Here is a 16439-nt window from a genome sequence, read left to right as displayed (position 1 = left end):
CTCTGTTGAATGTACATATTTAGAGTTCTGAAATTGTCACACACTAAAAAATGCAAGGAATAAACATCCAAGAAAAAATGATGGGAGTTTCTGACAGCCTATACCTGTTTCCTCTTCAGCCTTACCTGTGCTATTTTCCAGGTGATCTTCAAGAAGAGTTGTCTTACCTGAAAGCAAAGGTGTTTCCCCACCTAAATGCACTTTGCCAGAAAAGAGGCACCTGTTTCAGACCTGTGGACTTGCAGCGAAGCAGTTATGTATGTGACATTGATGGACATCAGATTAATAAGCCTGATCTTTTCGATCAGCAGTTGAAAATCAGTTTGGATCTCATCGACCGCTCATCTTTTTTCATCTGTCTTCTTGGGCACAGCTATGGACAATGTCTGCCAGGGGAGAACGGTTCTCAGTCTGATATCGGACCATGTTCTTTGTCTGAGGTGGCTAGGAACTTGCATGTTGCTGCAAAGGCTGGATACCCTTGGGTCATGGAGGACGAGTATCGCACCTGTAGCCTGACAGAGCTGGAGATCACCAAAGCAGCCTTCATTGACAACCACAGAAGCTGCTTCTTCTATTTTAAAGACTATACCCCACAGGACATGGAGGATGACAGCAGTGATGAAATGCACATCTTCTTGAACATGATATCCAATCAAAGCCAAAGTGAGAGACAGAGAATGAGAGATCTAAAAAGAAGAATCATAAATCATTGTCTTCCTGTCAGGTTTGGACACACACACACACGCATATATATATATATATATATATATAAACCTCTTTTATGTAAAATATCTTACTCAGGAGAGTACTAAATAAAAAAAAAATAACATGCATTTTGTATAATCTCTTATTTTGTTAAAATTTTTCACTTTTTCACAGATTTTGCAAGGGGTTTACAAACTTTCAAGTGGCACTGTATATACATGTATACTTCTTTTTCTTACCACTGTGTGACAGATTCTTCAGAAACCTTCATGAACTTGAGGAGATGATAAGGGTGGACTGGGAAGGAGTCATTTGTAAATTTCATGAGGATCCAAAACATCCCATCTCAGGTAGGCCTATAATTGTGGACAAGTTTGGGTCTCAGAGACTAAGTAATAATAGTAATTTTGAACTATTTTTATTTTATATTAATTCTTTTTCTGGCCTAATCAAAACCCAAGGAAAAGTTATGAAGTATAAACCTGGTACTTCAATGTTAAGTATGCTTTTTTTGAGTTGTTAAATGGCTTTGGGTTTCTCAGACCTCATAGGTCAAAATAAGATTTTTTTAATTGATTTGTTTTAGGATGGCAGGATTCATTCGATCGGCATTACCACGAGAGCCATGCACGTAGATTGTGTGACTGGTTTGTGCCCTCTGTACCCACCACAGAAATACTGAATGCATTAAACAAATTTCTGTATTGCATAACCCGTAATGCAAAATCTGAGACGCACTCAAGAAATCCAGGTGCTCATTTCAAATGGTAAGAGCATAAAAACCAAATAAAGCAGGCAAACTGTGTTTGATATTATGTTATAGGTCAAATTATTGTTTGCTTTCAGTGATCTTGACCAGAAAGACTCAGAGAAGTCTATCTTTCTGGTATGTGGTGAAAGGGGTTGTGGGAAGTCTACTCTGGCAGCGTGGTGGCTGCGGGCCTTCTGCCGACAGAATCCTGATTTTCTAGTCATCCCTCACTTCTGTGGAACCAGCACATCCAGCACTGATGTCAGGTCTATGCTTAGGCAGTGTACTGCTCAACTTCGAAGAGCACATTATGGTAAATTTCCTCAATTTTCCAGCAGAAGTGTGTTCATGGGTCTCAGAGCTTCTTTTATAAATACAATACAAATTTGTGTGAATAATATTATTTTTGAAATAATTATTTACATATGAATTCATTTTCCAGGAGGGGTGGGGCAGTACTAAGAAACAAATCTTAAGATGCATTCATGCATTCGGATCACTGGTGGACGACGCTAAATACAGGTGTAAACGGGGTGTAAAATGTTATGAGCTTATCCACTTTTGACCACTTCCAGAGGTAGTCGAAACATCATTTGACCGGATTGCTATTGTAGTGTAAACGCTCCCCTGACAGCAACATAGTGTCGGCCCAGAACCTGCCCACATCTGGTCTGCGTGAAATCAACATGTAACAGATGTGGGCCGGATCTGGGCCACACTATGTTGCTGTCTGGGTCATTTGGTCAAATGTGCTCGAACAGCCACTAAATACCGCCTACCCTCCGTCAACTGACCTAATGCGTAAACATTGTGGGAAGTGCGCTAGCCAGACAGGATTTAAAGGTGCCCTTGATTCTAAAATTGAATTTACCTTGGCATAGTTAAATAACAAGAGTTCAGTACATGGAAATGACATACAGTGAGTGTCAAACTCCATTGTTTCCTCCTTCTTATATAAATCTAATTTGTTTAAACGACCTCCGAAGAACAGGCGAATCTCAACATAACACCGACTGTTACGTAACAGTCGGGGTGTACGCCCTAATATGTGCATAATGCCAGCCCATGATGTTCCCAACATTATAAAAGGCATTAGAAAAGGGCAGCCAGTTAACGTCTGGAGCTGCACACAGCCGAATCATCAGACTAGGTAAGCAAGCAAGAACAACAGCGAAAAATGGCAGATGGAGCGATAATAACTGACATAATCCATGATAGCATGATATTTTTACTGATATTTGTAAATTGTCTTTCTAAAAGTTTCGTTAGCATGTTGCTAATTTACTGTTAAATGTGGTTAAAGTTACCATCGTTTCTTAATGTATTCACGGAGGCAACAGCCGTCGCTATTTTCATTTTTAAACACTTGCAGTCTGTATAATGCATAAACACAACTTCATTCTTTATAAATCTCTCCAACAGTGTAGCATTAGCCGTTAGCCACCGAGCCCAACCTCAAATTCACTCAGAATAAAACTTTAACATCCAAATAAATACTTTACTCACATCATTCGAAGCATGCATGCAGCATTCATGACGAACATCTTGTAAAGATCCATTTGAGGGTTATATTAGCTGTGTGAACTTTGTAAATGCGCTGTAATATAGTCGACAGCTCATTTAAAGGTGCGATTTAAAGGTGCGGCGGCGAGTGTAAATCAGTGCATTGTTAATGATGCCCCAAAATAGGCAGTTAAAAAAATTAATTAAAAAAAATCTATGGGGTATTTTGAGCTGAAACTTCACAGACACATTCAGGGGACACGTTAGACGTATATTACATCTTGTGAAAGAACGTTCTTGGGCACCTTTAAACTTTGTCGGCTGTTTGGTTTGAAGATGAAAAACATACCAAGCACAATGTTCTCTCGCCATTCCTGATTTCTAACACACACTCACTGCGTTCGGCTGGTCTTGCAGCTATCAGAGCAGAAAGGAAAGCTGATGCTCTTTGTATGTTTTTCCGTTGTCTCCGATAGAGATCAAATGTAAATTGTGCAAACTTATTTAGTCCATTAGATTGAAATATCTGAAAAACCCCATACATTTACCCTCAAATAGACCCTCCCCTCGAAGAAATCAGGACGGACATGGTTGTAAGTGGACAAAAGACGGATTAAATTACCATGTGTAAATGGGTATGTCTCCCTCGTCCACTTGGGATCTGATCGACCAAAACGCATTTTAATACCAGGTGGAAACAAGGCCTAAGAAATCTGGACTACTGGCCTGACCAGGCAACGAGAATAAAATAATCTAAATAATGTTTTAGAGCAGGGGTTCTCAACTCTGGCCCTCAAAGTCTACTTTCCTGCAGAGTTGTTGTGTTCCATTTGTCATTGAAAGTGGGAAATTCCTAGTTCCGAGTAGGAACTTTTAACTGGACACCCCCTCAATTCAGAGTTGCGATTGGGAAACTCTGGGGATCCGCAACAACCCTGATTATGAATCCAATATGGCTGCTCAGCTCATCAACCGTAGTGAAACAGTAGTAATAAAATGTTTATTAGCACTTCTGTTTGTCTGTCTCAATAAACTAGCTTCAACATCCATCTTCTGAGGTAAATGGAATGCAGCGTTAGCTCCAACCCTAATCAAACACACCTGAACACGCTAATCAATGTCTTCAGTATTACTGGAAAGTTACAGCAGGCGAGTTTGTTCAAGGTTTGGACCTAAACTCTTTAGGAAAGGGGATCCTGAGGGCCAGAGTTGAGAACCCCTGTTTTAGATCATCATAAATAAACACCAAATACTATAATGTTTTTCATCTAATTTGTTTCTGTAGGTGATTTTCCAGATTGGGAGGACGCCATTGAGTTTAAGTACCTCCATCGAGCGGTCCAGGCATTTACTGCAGCAGCCAATCTTGGGCCTTGTATTCTTCTTGTAGATGGTATTGACCTTCTGACAGAAACACTTGGACTCTCAAAGCAAGAGGTGATCTTTCAGTCCCCTGCGTAGTTTGCTTTAGCAAGTTGTCTTTAACTTAACGCTTTATTTCTGTATTTTGTTCTCCAGGTGAAGGAACTACGGTGGCTGCCAGATGTTCTGCCGCCCTATTGTAAAATGATCATCACAACAACCTTCACTGACCTCACTTACAAAAGTCTCACCAGTAGAACCGATGTCCAGGTTCTCAGCTGTCCTCATATCTCCGATCCTAGTGTTCAGCAGAGCATTTTGCTCAGACATCTGGCTTTACCTTACAAGGAGCTGCCAATCAGTGTTTTGCAAAGAATCATGCATAAGAAGCAGTGCCACTTGCCTGCATTTTTAGCAATCATTGGCACAGAGTTACGGACGTGTGCAGTGCTGAGGGAGAAAGAGGAAGAGATGGAGCTTTTGCAGGAGTATGTAGAAGCTGATTCAGTTCCAGAGCTTTGGGTGAAAGTCATACATCGCTGGGTAAAAGATTTCAGCAGAACTGCTCCAACAGAAGTCACTGAGACTCATACAAACACCACATCACTCAGGGAGGGTATGTCATTTAGTACTTTATTATATAAAACCATGCCTGTCCTGACATTCAGATTTCATTAGTTATAGCTAATAAGCATTTCTTTTTCTTTCTCTCTCTTTCTACAAATCTCTCAGGATGGGTGTGGGACACACTCTGCCTCATCCATGTGTCTCGCGCTGGCCTGACTGAGGCTCAGGTTCTGGCTTTGTTGGAAGATCTGGGTTACTTTGGTAAGCTGAGAGTCAAGGTTTTGGAATGGGTCAGATTGCGCTCTGCTTTTTGGCCTTGGGTTCAGGAGGAAGCCAATGGTCTTCTGACCATCATGCATCAGTCCCTCAGCCAGGCTATGAACCTGTTGTTGCATGGTGAGGATGGTTTTATGTTATATTCTTATTTTTAGTTATGTTTTTTAGCCTTTTTTGTGCCTTTATTAGACAGGAAAGTAGAGATATTTGACAGGAAAGCATGGGCTGGAGAGAGGGTAATGGGATCGGCAAAGGACCTTGAATCGAGAATCTAACTTTGGACTTAAATTCAGACTTTAAAATTAAATTAAATTAAATTAAATTAAATTAAATTAAATTAAATTAAATTAAATTAAATTAAATTAAATTAAATTAAATTAAATTAAATTAAATTAAAAAAATAAAATAATAAAAAAAACTTTTTCAGTAGCAACGTGTTGTCATCTGAGACTAGGATTCTTGACATATAGTACAAACACTTTTGAAGATATAGATTCCTTGTAGTAAAACAGGCATTTCCAGTGCGTTCACACACTTATGCTCTTGTCTCTTTTACTTTCAGATATGGGATGTCATAATTCCTACCATCAGATCCTTGCTAAGTTTTTTCAAAAGTCCAGTTTAGAGCTTTGTAGCTGGGCAAGAAAGATGGAAGAGATTCCTTGGCATCTCAAGCAAACCGGTTCATTCAAGGAGTTGCATGACTTCCTTAGCGATCCAGCGTACGATAACTAGAATTTATCTTTGGGTAGAAAATATTCTATAGAAGAAGGCATTGTGTTTTCAGTCCATAATAAAATAAATAATATATATCTTAGTCAGCACTGATGCTTATCATACAGACATGTATGATAGATATCATATCTCCATCTTTTTTATAGGACCATGGAGTTTTTGTCAAGCAGCCTGAAGCGATACCCACAGATGACAATAGATGTTGTACATTATTGGACACTACTAAGGGAGAGAGGATTTGACCCTGTGACTTCATTCCAGAATCTGATGGCTCAGACTTGGGAGTGCCTTAATTGTAAAACTGCCTATTTTTATTATCATAATCAAATGAAATTTAAAAATAAGCTTCTGCCTTTGCCACCATACACACAAAAAAGCAGAAATTAGGGCATAATGATCACTTCTTGTTATACATTAACAAAGTTCACCTGGTCTTTCTTAGACGCTCACCCTCCAGATCACAGCAGTGTGTGGCGATTATCATTGTTCAGCTCTAAAGTTCTGCTCTGTTTGGGTGAGATGCAGAAAGCTGAGGAGCTGCTACTAAAAGCAGATCAAATTTTCCAAAAGGTAAGAATAATACAAGACACTGTCTGTTATATGATAAGCTATAATCATCATCAGAAATTGTATACTCTACGTAAGGTTTCATTGTGTTTTCATGGTTTCCTCCACAGGGAATGGAGCGGGATAGTGACAGTATGAGGTTACTGATCAAAGTGCAACATATGCTGGCAGAGCTTTACGTCCAAATGCATCTGCCGAAAGACACAGAGATGTATTGCCACAAGGGACTTGAGACTGCCAGGTCTCTTGACAGCGCAGAGGTCAAACTGATAGTTGGTAACATGTACTTCATATTTCATCCTAAAATTTACATAACTTTTAATTTACATAAAAAGACAAGTGAGTTATATTTTGTCAAGCATGCATATTTTGGTAGCTCTAATCTGCTCTCACAGGACAGCTGCTTTGTCTTCTGTGTCTGGCATTGCTGGCGGATGGACGGCTATATGCAGTGTCAGGGCTTTTCAAAGAGATCAGCTCTTCTAGATACATTTCTGTCCATCCTTGTGCTGAAGGCACAGCCATGCTGCTGAAGGCCATTCACAAGTAAGACAAAAAAGAGTGTGAAAAAGTATATAGAATTAATAGAATTATTTAAATACATGTAATAATTATTGAATTTAATGTAAGAATTCTTAAATTAAATAACATTGTAATTTTAACAGCATCAGAGACTGACATTTTTGAACCACTGTAGTCACATGGACTATTTTAACTATGTCTTTACTACCTTTCTGGGCCTTAAAAGTGGGAATTACATTGCAGTCTATGGGGGGTCAGAAAGCTCTCAGATTTCATTAAAAATATCTTACTTTGTGTTCGGAAAATAAATGAAAGTCTTACAGATTTGGAATGACATGAGGGTGAGTAATTTTTTTTTGGGTGAACTAACCCTTTAAGGTTGAGTCTTTGTGAGACCAAGACTGCTGAGAGATGCTTCCAAGCTGCACTGGCCAGCAGGAGGCGCTGGTTTGGCCATGATCATCCTCTGGTAGCAGAAGTGGAGGAGCAGCTTGCAGATCTTTGGGCCAGTGCCCAAACCAATACAGAGTAAGAGATTGACTTCTGTGTAATGTTTAGTTACCTCAATCTGTCATAAAACCAAAAGGTCACATCAATATATTTCATTTAAGGTCACTGGCTTGATTTGCACTTTTAGATGGACACAGAGGAGAATTGTTGAACTGTACCGCCATGCTGTAAGCACTAGAGAGACAGAGGCTCGGACATTGCAACTTCCCTCCACGCAACACAACCTTGCTGTCGTTCTTATGAAGCTTGGTGAGTGACTAAATGGATGCTTGAACACAACAATGACCTCCCACTTTTTAAGTGGCCTTGGTTTCAGAGGCATATTCTTCATGAAAAGCTTTGAACCAAAGCAAGCTGCTCTGAAATGAATCACAACTGTAGAAACGCTGATTTGAAGGTAAAATGTGTTTGTTTTTTTTAAAAAGGTGCAAAAACTCCCTTGTACTGTATGTGTGAGATAGATATGCAAGTTGAATTATTTGAATTATTTTGTCATTCTCTGTGTTTTGTCTATTTGATGCTGTCTGGCAGGTAAAGTGTTGTTGTGTAGCTGCAGTAGAGTGGAGAGGAGAGAGGGGCAGGATCTGCTCCAGAGAGCTGCAGACATAAGGATTCAACTCCTGGGCCCTGAGGACCTATTGACCCGAGACCTGGAACAACAATGAGCTCTATTTCATTACAGTACAACTGCTTTTAAGGAATTACAACAGTCTTCAGACTAGGAGCTTCTCTACAGAAAGAGCATCATCTTGTAATCAAGATGAAACCCTAAAAAGACAGTGGACGGCTTTACAGGTCTCTGTATTTGGGCCACAGTGTGACATTTGTACACTGGTTTGTTTGACTGGCGACTGTCTCTTACCAGATCAACCTTTCCCAGGCCTTTCCCAGGTAGACACATCATCCAGGAGGAAGCTCTGAAAGCTCTAAACCGATTAATGAGAAGACTAATTTACAGCATATCAGCTTTGTCACTTGGTCAGACCAGTGTCTTTTCTGACACCGATCAGGCATAACATTATGACAGGTGAAGTGAAGAACACTGATTATGTCTTCATCACGGCACCTGTTAGTGGGTGAGATCTATTAGGCAGCAAGTGAACATTTTGTCCTCAAAGTTGATGTGTTAGAAGCAGGAAAAATGGGCAAGTGTAAGGATTTGAGCGGGTCTGACAAGGGCCAAATTGTGATGGCTAGATGACTGGGTCAGAGCATCTCCAAAACTGCAGCTCTTGTGGGGTGTTCCTGGTCTGCAGTGGTCAGCACCAAGGAAGGAACAGTGGTGAACCGTCAAAAGGGTCATCTGCGGCCAAGGCTCACTGATGCATGTGGGGAGCGAAGGCTGGCCTGTGTGGTCCGATCCAACAGACGAGCTACTATAGCTCAAATTGCTCAAGAAGTTAATGCTGGGTCTGATAGAAAGGTGTCAGAATACACAGTGCATCACAGTTTGTTGCGTATGGAGCTGAATAGCTGCAGACCAGTCAGGATGCCCATGCTGACCCCTGTCCACCACCGAAAGCAATGGAAGAAGGTGGCCTGGTCTGATGAATCACATTTTCTTTTACATCACATGGATGGTCAGGTGCGTGTGTGTCGCTTACCTGGGGAACACATGGCACCAGGATGCACTATGGGAAGAAGGCAAGCCGGCGGAGGCAGTGTAATGCTTTGGGCAATGTTCTGCTGGGAAACCTTGGGACCTGCCATCCATGTGGATGTTACTTTGACACGTACCACCTACCCTTTCATGGAAACAGTATTCCCTGGTGGCTGTGGCCTCTTTCAGCAGGATAATGCGCCCTGCCACACAGCAAAAATGGTTCAGGAATGGTTTGAGGAGCACAACAATGAGTTTAAGGTGTTGACTTGGCCTCCAAATTCCCCAGATCTCAATTCAATCGAGCATCTGTGGGATGTGCTGAACAAACAAGACCAATCCATGGAGGCCCCACCTCGCTACTTACAGGACTTAAAGGATCTGCTGCTAACATCTTGGTGCCAGATACCACAGCACACCTTCAGGGGTCTAGTGGAGTCCATGCCGTGATGGGTCAGGGCTGTTTTGGCAGCAAAAGGGGGACCAACACAATATTAGGAAGGTGGTCATAATGTTAAGCCTGATCGGTGTATAAAAGGCACGTTCTATTCTGTTCTATAAAGGACTATTAGAATAGATACATTTTCTGTCTGTAGAAAAGATCTTGAATATCCATATTAGCAATTTATCATTTGTATTTCTTTGATCAAAAACAATAAAAACAGCAATATTGTGACATTTTAGGACTGAATTTTGACATTTCATTTATTATTGTAATGGCAAAGCTGAAATTTCTGCATCATTACTCCAGTCTTCAGTGTCACATGATCCTTCAGAAATCAATATAATATGTTGATTTGCTGCTCAAGTAACATTTATTATTATCAATGCTGAAAACAGTTGTGCTACATTTATCCATCCGTAAGCCTGAGGGGGAGTTTTTTGTGAGGCTTTTATTTTGAAAATAGCTGGCACTGGGTAGGCTACTTGGCATGAACACAGTTTCCGCTTTCATTTCTGTAGAAACGCAGATTAGAAATCAGAAATACAGAAGCGCAGCAGCCCAGCAGTGGTCTCAGTTATGCGCAGACATGTCTGGCTACTCTCGGATCATACATCATGCGACCAGCATATTATGCAACAATAAAGGCTCTATGGAGATATCTCAGCTGCACCGGAGGGTCTTTCAGCGCTTTGAGATAACCGAAGCAGATTTCTGGTACATCGTTAAGAAGTGTGCCCGCTTCTCAGTGGTCCAGAGCAGCCCTAGAACAGAGGATGGAGAGTCTGACTACATTGTTGTCGCGAAAACATCTCTGAGGCTATGCAAGAAATATTCCAAGAATGAATGTTACGAGTGTCAGGATTTACACCTGTGCAAGTATTTTATTTATGGCAACTGCAGATATGGGAAAGGAAGGTAAGGTTGGGAGAACATCTGGATATCTAGTGCAAGATTTTCCTGTCATATAGTGCATAAAGTGCTGTTATCCTTATAAGGACAGATGCGTTAATAAAAGACTAAAAATAACAACAATTGAAAAATTGACAGTTCATAACGCCTTTAACTTCTGTATGTCCCATTGATATGTGGCATGCGATAACGTGTCTAGAATTATTATTATTTATTTTTTTTAATTTATGACTTTTATTGCTTTTTTCAATTGCTTCCTCGAACATGTACACTGCCATTTAAATGTTTGCAAACACATACGTGGTGTTTATTATGGCTCTTTTCCGCATTTCAAAATAATATTACATTGGCGAGTATTTTTATATATTTATAACCGATGCTCAAATTTTTCTACATAGTTGATTGCTATAATTTGAATTACCACGTAATTCATTAATATTTATGATAGCACCCAGCAATAATTCTATTCAAACGCATATTAATTTATTCAATGTAGCCTATTAATTGGATAATTACTCAACTTATAAATAATAATAATAATAAAATATTCTTAATGCGTATTATGTTTTCGGTATGGTATTAGGTATAAGTATCAGTTATTATTGTGCCGAAAACGAGAAATAAAACAATTAAAAATCAGTTCTGAATATTATGAACATTAAAACTTTGTATTGGTCATGAAAAGGCAATATTGTTCAATCTCTTACACAAACAAAAGTTTGGGTAACACTTTATTAGTGTCCTTGTTACAAGTATTTGCTGTAGTAATAACAGTAGATAATGTATAATTGCATTTAATTAACCCTAATTATATAGTAAGTACATTACACTTTATTTTAAGGTGTCTATGTTACACAGTAATTATACATTTAAGTACTGAGTAATATTAAGTAACGTCTTATGTACTTCCTATTAGGGTTTGGTTTAGGGTTAGTTGCATGTAATTGTAGTTATTACTATAGTAACTACATGTAACATATGTAACAATGACAATTGTTATCAATAATGCACTTGAATGCATAATTACATTGTAACAAGGACATCTTAAAATAAAGTGTAACCAAAGTTTGGGAATTTATAGAGACCAAAAACCACTATATTCTTTTTGTGTTTGTCAGGAAGGAGTGTAAATTCTCCCATAATATCCAGTCGCAACATAACTATCCCCTTCTGCGGGAGTGTACGCTTCATGAACTGAACGAGGATGATCTCTTCCTGCTTCTGCTTCAGAACGATCCTGCCCTACTGCCAGAGGTGAGGAAATACAAACAGGAAGGCTTAAATAGCTGCCTAAATGTTTTTTGGACTCCATTCTCATGACAGAATTCCTCCTCGAAGCCAAACTCATGCTATGATTGGGATATTTCTGCATTGCAGGTACCTCTCCTGCCGTTTGAAACGCCCTTCTCCGTTTCTTTCGCTGTGCGCTCAGTTACGAGACGTTTTTCAGAGTAGAACAGAGCTCACGTAACAGCTCAGATGTTTGTTCTGGCATGTTTGAATCGGCGACTGGTTACACCCAAATATACAATGTCACAGTGCGATGCAATGAAATATTTTTGAGTATATCATTAGTCCATGAGAACACAAAAGGAGCTTGTTTTCTGCGTTGTGTCCTGGATAAGGAGCAATCTGATCAATACCATCAATCAAAAGCCTGTAATCTTTAAAAAAAATCTTCACAAAAAGATCTAAAAGAAAAAAAATCAACTGTTAAGTCATCCAAGTGAAGCCCTACTTCAGTAAAAAAAAAAAAAAAAAAAAAATTGAGAAGAATTGTGGTCCGCGTTCAGGATGAAGAGTTGCTCATGGAGAGATATTGATGTTCTAAGATCTTCAGGTGTCCTAAGCGTGTTTGGTTTGGACAAAAAAAAAAAAGAAAAAAAAAAAAAAGGAAATTGTCCTGTAAACAGGTAAAGTAGAATGTTTTGCTGAGCTCTGTGATGCACTGGTTTAATCTAGAAGTATTTGTAAGGCATTTCATTAGTTTAATTTAATTATTAATGAATGCATGTGTGATTTTAAATATTTTGTAATTTGCATATAGCTATTAATATTTAAAGAGTCCATCCATCCGGTGCTGTATGTACGCAGGTGTGTGCTCACTACAATAAAGGCACAGGGCTTTTCGGGGCCTGTACCTTTATGGAGCGCTGCACTAAGGTGCATATTTGTCAGCACTTTGTGCAAGACGACTGCTTGTTCGGCCCCAAGTGCAAACGGCAGCACAGCATCGACGAGCACAGCCGCAGGATGCTGGAGGAACGAGGTCTCGGTGGTGACATAATCCATGACCTGCCCTACATCTACCAGAACGTTTATCGACTGAACTCACAAACTCTAAGCAGTGGTAAGGGCACTTATATTCATTCACAAATATTATACATTCTTTAATTCATAATATACATGCATATACGTTTCAGAACTGATATCTGATCAAGGCGTCAAGCCGGTCGCTCAGATGGAGAAGAATGAAATCTGTCTGCACTTCATAAGACGGAAATGCAAGTTTCAGGGTTGGTGTCTTTGTCTTTCTGGTTACCTCTGGTTAATCTGGTTGTCTTTAAACTATTACTTTAGAGTTGAGATGTAATGGGAGTTTTTATTGCTTCAGACCAGTGCGTTCTTGTCCACTTTAATCTTCCGTATAAGTGGGAGGTTTATGATGGGAAAAGCTGGAGGGATTTAAGAAACATGGAGGAAATAGAGAAAGCTTACTGCGACCCAAAGAATGAACATGGGTTAGTACAAATACACAACGAAATTTTGTCAAAATTATTTTAACTTAAAAAAATTAAGTTTCTTATAGAAGCTAGTTTCCGCCACTGAATAAAAAAGGTAATTGCGACTCTTTATCTCAGAATTCTGACTTTCTTTTTTCTCACAGTTGCGAGTTTGTCTCACAATTCTGATTTTATATCACACAATTCTGACTTAAATCACACAATTCAAACTTAAATCACACAATTCTGTATTTATATCACACAATTCTGACTTTATATCACACAATTCTAACTTAAGTCACACAATTCTGACTATATCACACAATTCTGACTTAAATCACACAATTCTGTTTTTTTATCACACAATTCTGACTTTATATCACACAATTCTGACTTAAATCACACAATTCTGACTTTATATCACACAATTCTGACTTAAATCACACAATTCTGACTTAATATCACACAATTCTGACTTAAATCACACAATTCTGACTTTATATCACACAATTCTGACTTAAATCACACAATTCTGACTTAAATCACACAATTCTGACTTAAATCACACAATTCTGACTTAAATCACACAATTCTGATTTTATATCACACGATTCTGACTTTATATCACACAATTCTGACTTTATATCACACAATTCTAACTTAAATCACACAATTCTGACTTTATATCACACAATTATGACTTAAATCACACAATTCTGACTTTATATCACACAATTCTGATGTTATAACTCGCTATTTTGACTTTATAACTCTCAATTGTGAGTTTATATCTCGCAATTCTGACTTTATAACTTGCAATTGTGACTGTATAACTCGCTATTTTGACTTTACAACTCGCTATTTGACTTTATAACTCGCAACTGCGACTTTATATCACACAATTCTGACTTTACAACTGGCAATTTTGAATTTATAACCCAATTCTGACTATATAATTTGCAATTGTGACTTTATAACTCACAATTTTGACTTTATAACCCAATTCTGACTTTATAACTTGGAATTGTGTGTTTATATCACGCAATTGTGAGAAAAAAAGTCATAATTGTGAGATAAAAAGTCGCAATTACCCTTTTTTATTTTTTTATTCAGTGGCGGAAACAAGCTTCCATAGTTTCTTTTGACATTAGCTATTCCTCTTTTTTCCTTATGCTGTCCCACTCTCTTTACTCATCCCTTCTCTTGGACTCAGTCCAGGCTCGAGACCGGTGGATTTTGTGTCCATGACCAGGAACTGTGACCCTGTGCGTCGACTTTCAACAGTCTCTTCCGTCTCTAAACCCGCCCACTACATCCTGACAACAGAGTGGATGTGGTACTACAAAGGAGATCATGAGAACTGGATAGAGTACGGTCAACCGGTGAGACTGGATAGCAAACATTGTGGCCATACTCTCTGAGAGGAATTCATATTTCAGGTCAGGTTGTGGTTTTGTTTCAGTATTGTTTTTCTTAAAGGACGACAAGGAACGTGTGACATCTGTAACGTCCCGAGAGCTGGAGAAAGCTTTTCAGGAGAACAGCAATGCAGAAGTTACTGTTATTAAGGGCAATAGGCATTACTATGTCAGTTTCCAAGGTAAAATAATGTAATTTTCTTGTAAAGTGACCTTGAGCATTTATATTATATTATATTATATTATATTATATTATATTATATTATATTATATTATATTATATTATATTATATTATATTATATTATATTATATTATATGACTTTCTTTTTTTACAGATATGTATCAAAGGAACCCCAAACACAACACAAAGAGAAGGGTGCGCAGACGGCCACGCTTTGTGTCTATCAATGAGGTGGAAACTAAAGCTTCCCAGTGACAGACCAAACACACAATTTATGTTTGCATACATGAGGATAGACATTCAAATTATGAGTTACTGCTTTTGTTTCTTGCTATTTGGACACACTCACATGCTTTTAAAGGGATAGTTCACCCAAAAATGAAAATTCTGTCCTCATTTACTCAATCCACTTGTTCCAAACCTTTATTAATTTCTTTATGGTGCTGAGGACAAATGAAGATTTTTTGATGAACGTGGGTAATTAACAGTTTCTGGTCCCCATTATATATATATATATATATATATATATATATATATATATATATATATATATATATACAGTCAAACCAAAATTTATTCAGATAGCTTGAACATTTCATTCATTAATACAGTTTATTCACTATAGTTTAAAAAATGGTCATAAAATATGACAAGATCTCAGAGTTAAAAATAATCTTAATTATGTCAGATAACACTTAAGCAAAACATGGTCAGGTCAAAGTGTCTGAATAATATTTGGTTCCAAATTTTTATCAGTTTTACTGGGAGTCTGTATGAAGACTTTTTGGGTATAATATGTCACAGTTTACTTTATTTTGCTATCCTCACTTATATAAATGAACTGTAGCTTCCTACACCCACTAGTAAAAATATATCAAAAATGTCTGAATAAATTTTGGTTTGACTGTGTATACAGTGCCCTCCAAAAGTTTGGAAACACTCCTGGCAAAGTGTGGTTTTGGACGATATCAGCATAAATCCTTATAATTGTTTGGTGCAAATACATAACAGTAACTTGACATTATCATTGAAGACCAGCAATAATAATTTTCATTTTGATTACATAATAATGGCAATATATACATGTCTAAAGTCAGACATGCCCCTTTGCCAGCTGTGATGCCTGGTTACTGGTTTAAACTTGTCCCAGGTTTGTAAAAGATTTTTGGGTCAGCACACCTTAATATCTTCAACAATTGATTGCCAATTAAGTTTAGAATAAAATGAACCAATTAGAACCCAGTTTAGGTCAGATAGCTGCTAATGGTGGATATTTTGATGAATTGAAAATTTAAGTTTTTTCCTATGTATAAACTGTTTATATAATAAAATATGTTTTCGAAGTTTATGTTGTCCCTTATCAGTGCAAAATGATCACAAATTAAAAAGGATTCATGCCAATATTGTCCAAAACCCCACTTTTCTAGGGCGTTTCCAAACTTTTGGAGGGCAGTGTATATACATACATATATATATATATATATCTATCTATATATATATATATATATATATATATATATATATATATATATATATATATATATATATGTGTGTGTGTGTGTGTGTTCTGAATGAAATGCAATGGCTTTGATTGAAATATTATAGACATATTAATATGAAGAAATATTAAATATATTCCATAATTTTTTAACATAAATAGA

The 16439-nt window shown here is 37.9% G+C and overlaps 2 protein-coding genes across 2 annotated transcripts; both read left to right on the top strand.

Annotated features, from left to right (window-relative positions):
* The first annotated feature begins 77 nt into the window (after positions 1-77).
* On the top strand, positions 78-8375 carry ttc41 (tetratricopeptide repeat domain 41). Its single transcript, XM_067392052.1, has 16 exons — positions 78-727; positions 961-1058; positions 1170-1193; positions 1295-1475; positions 1555-1772; positions 4248-4399; positions 4481-4959; positions 5046-5287; positions 5730-5889; positions 6049-6197; positions 6345-6472; positions 6580-6745; positions 6865-7015; positions 7370-7519; positions 7629-7750; positions 8033-8375. The coding sequence occupies exons 1-16, from the start codon at positions 78-80 to the stop codon at positions 8164-8166; spliced, it is 3204 nt and encodes a 1067-aa protein (XP_067248153.1). The 3' UTR covers positions 8167-8375.
* A 1710-nt stretch (positions 8376-10085) lies between these two features.
* parp12b (poly (ADP-ribose) polymerase family, member 12b) lies at positions 10086-16224 on the top strand. The gene is made up of 8 exons (XM_067390947.1): positions 10086-10461; positions 11574-11709; positions 12550-12805; positions 12879-12971; positions 13070-13196; positions 14392-14560; positions 14658-14778; positions 14933-16224. Exons 1-8 carry the CDS (start codon positions 10133-10135, stop codon positions 15031-15033), a joined length of 1332 nt encoding a protein of 443 aa, XP_067247048.1. The 5' UTR covers positions 10086-10132; the 3' UTR covers positions 15034-16224.
* The last annotated feature ends 215 nt before the right edge of the window (positions 16225-16439 follow it).

The sequence above is a fragment of the Chanodichthys erythropterus genome, chromosome 8 (assembly GCF_024489055.1).
Source record: "Chanodichthys erythropterus isolate Z2021 chromosome 8, ASM2448905v1, whole genome shotgun sequence".
Lineage (NCBI taxonomy): Eukaryota > Metazoa > Chordata > Actinopteri > Cypriniformes > Xenocyprididae > Chanodichthys > Chanodichthys erythropterus.
This window is presented reverse-complemented; position numbering and strand designations above follow the sequence as displayed.

Excerpts from the sequence above, each read along its gene's own strand:
- parp12b (XM_067390947.1), top strand. The coding sequence starts at position 10,133 with ATGTCTGGCTACTCTCGGATCATACATCATGCGACCAGCATATTATGC. Across the intron at positions 12,972-13,069 it reads ACGGAAATGCAAGTTTCAGG|ACCAGTGCGTTCTTGTCCAC; the intron begins GTTGGTGTCTTT and ends TTATTGCTTCAG. Across the intron at positions 14,779-14,932 it reads TTACTATGTCAGTTTCCAAG|ATATGTATCAAAGGAACCCC; the intron begins GTAAAATAATGT and ends CTTTTTTTACAG.
- ttc41 (XM_067392052.1), top strand. The coding sequence starts at position 78 with ATGATGGGAGTTTCTGACAGCCTATACCTGTTTCCTCTTCAGCCTTAC. Across the intron at positions 4,400-4,480 it reads TTGGACTCTCAAAGCAAGAG|GTGAAGGAACTACGGTGGCT; the intron begins GTGATCTTTCAG and ends TTTGTTCTCCAG. Across the intron at positions 7,016-7,369 it reads CTGCTGAAGGCCATTCACAA|GTTGAGTCTTTGTGAGACCA; the intron begins GTAAGACAAAAA and ends TAACCCTTTAAG.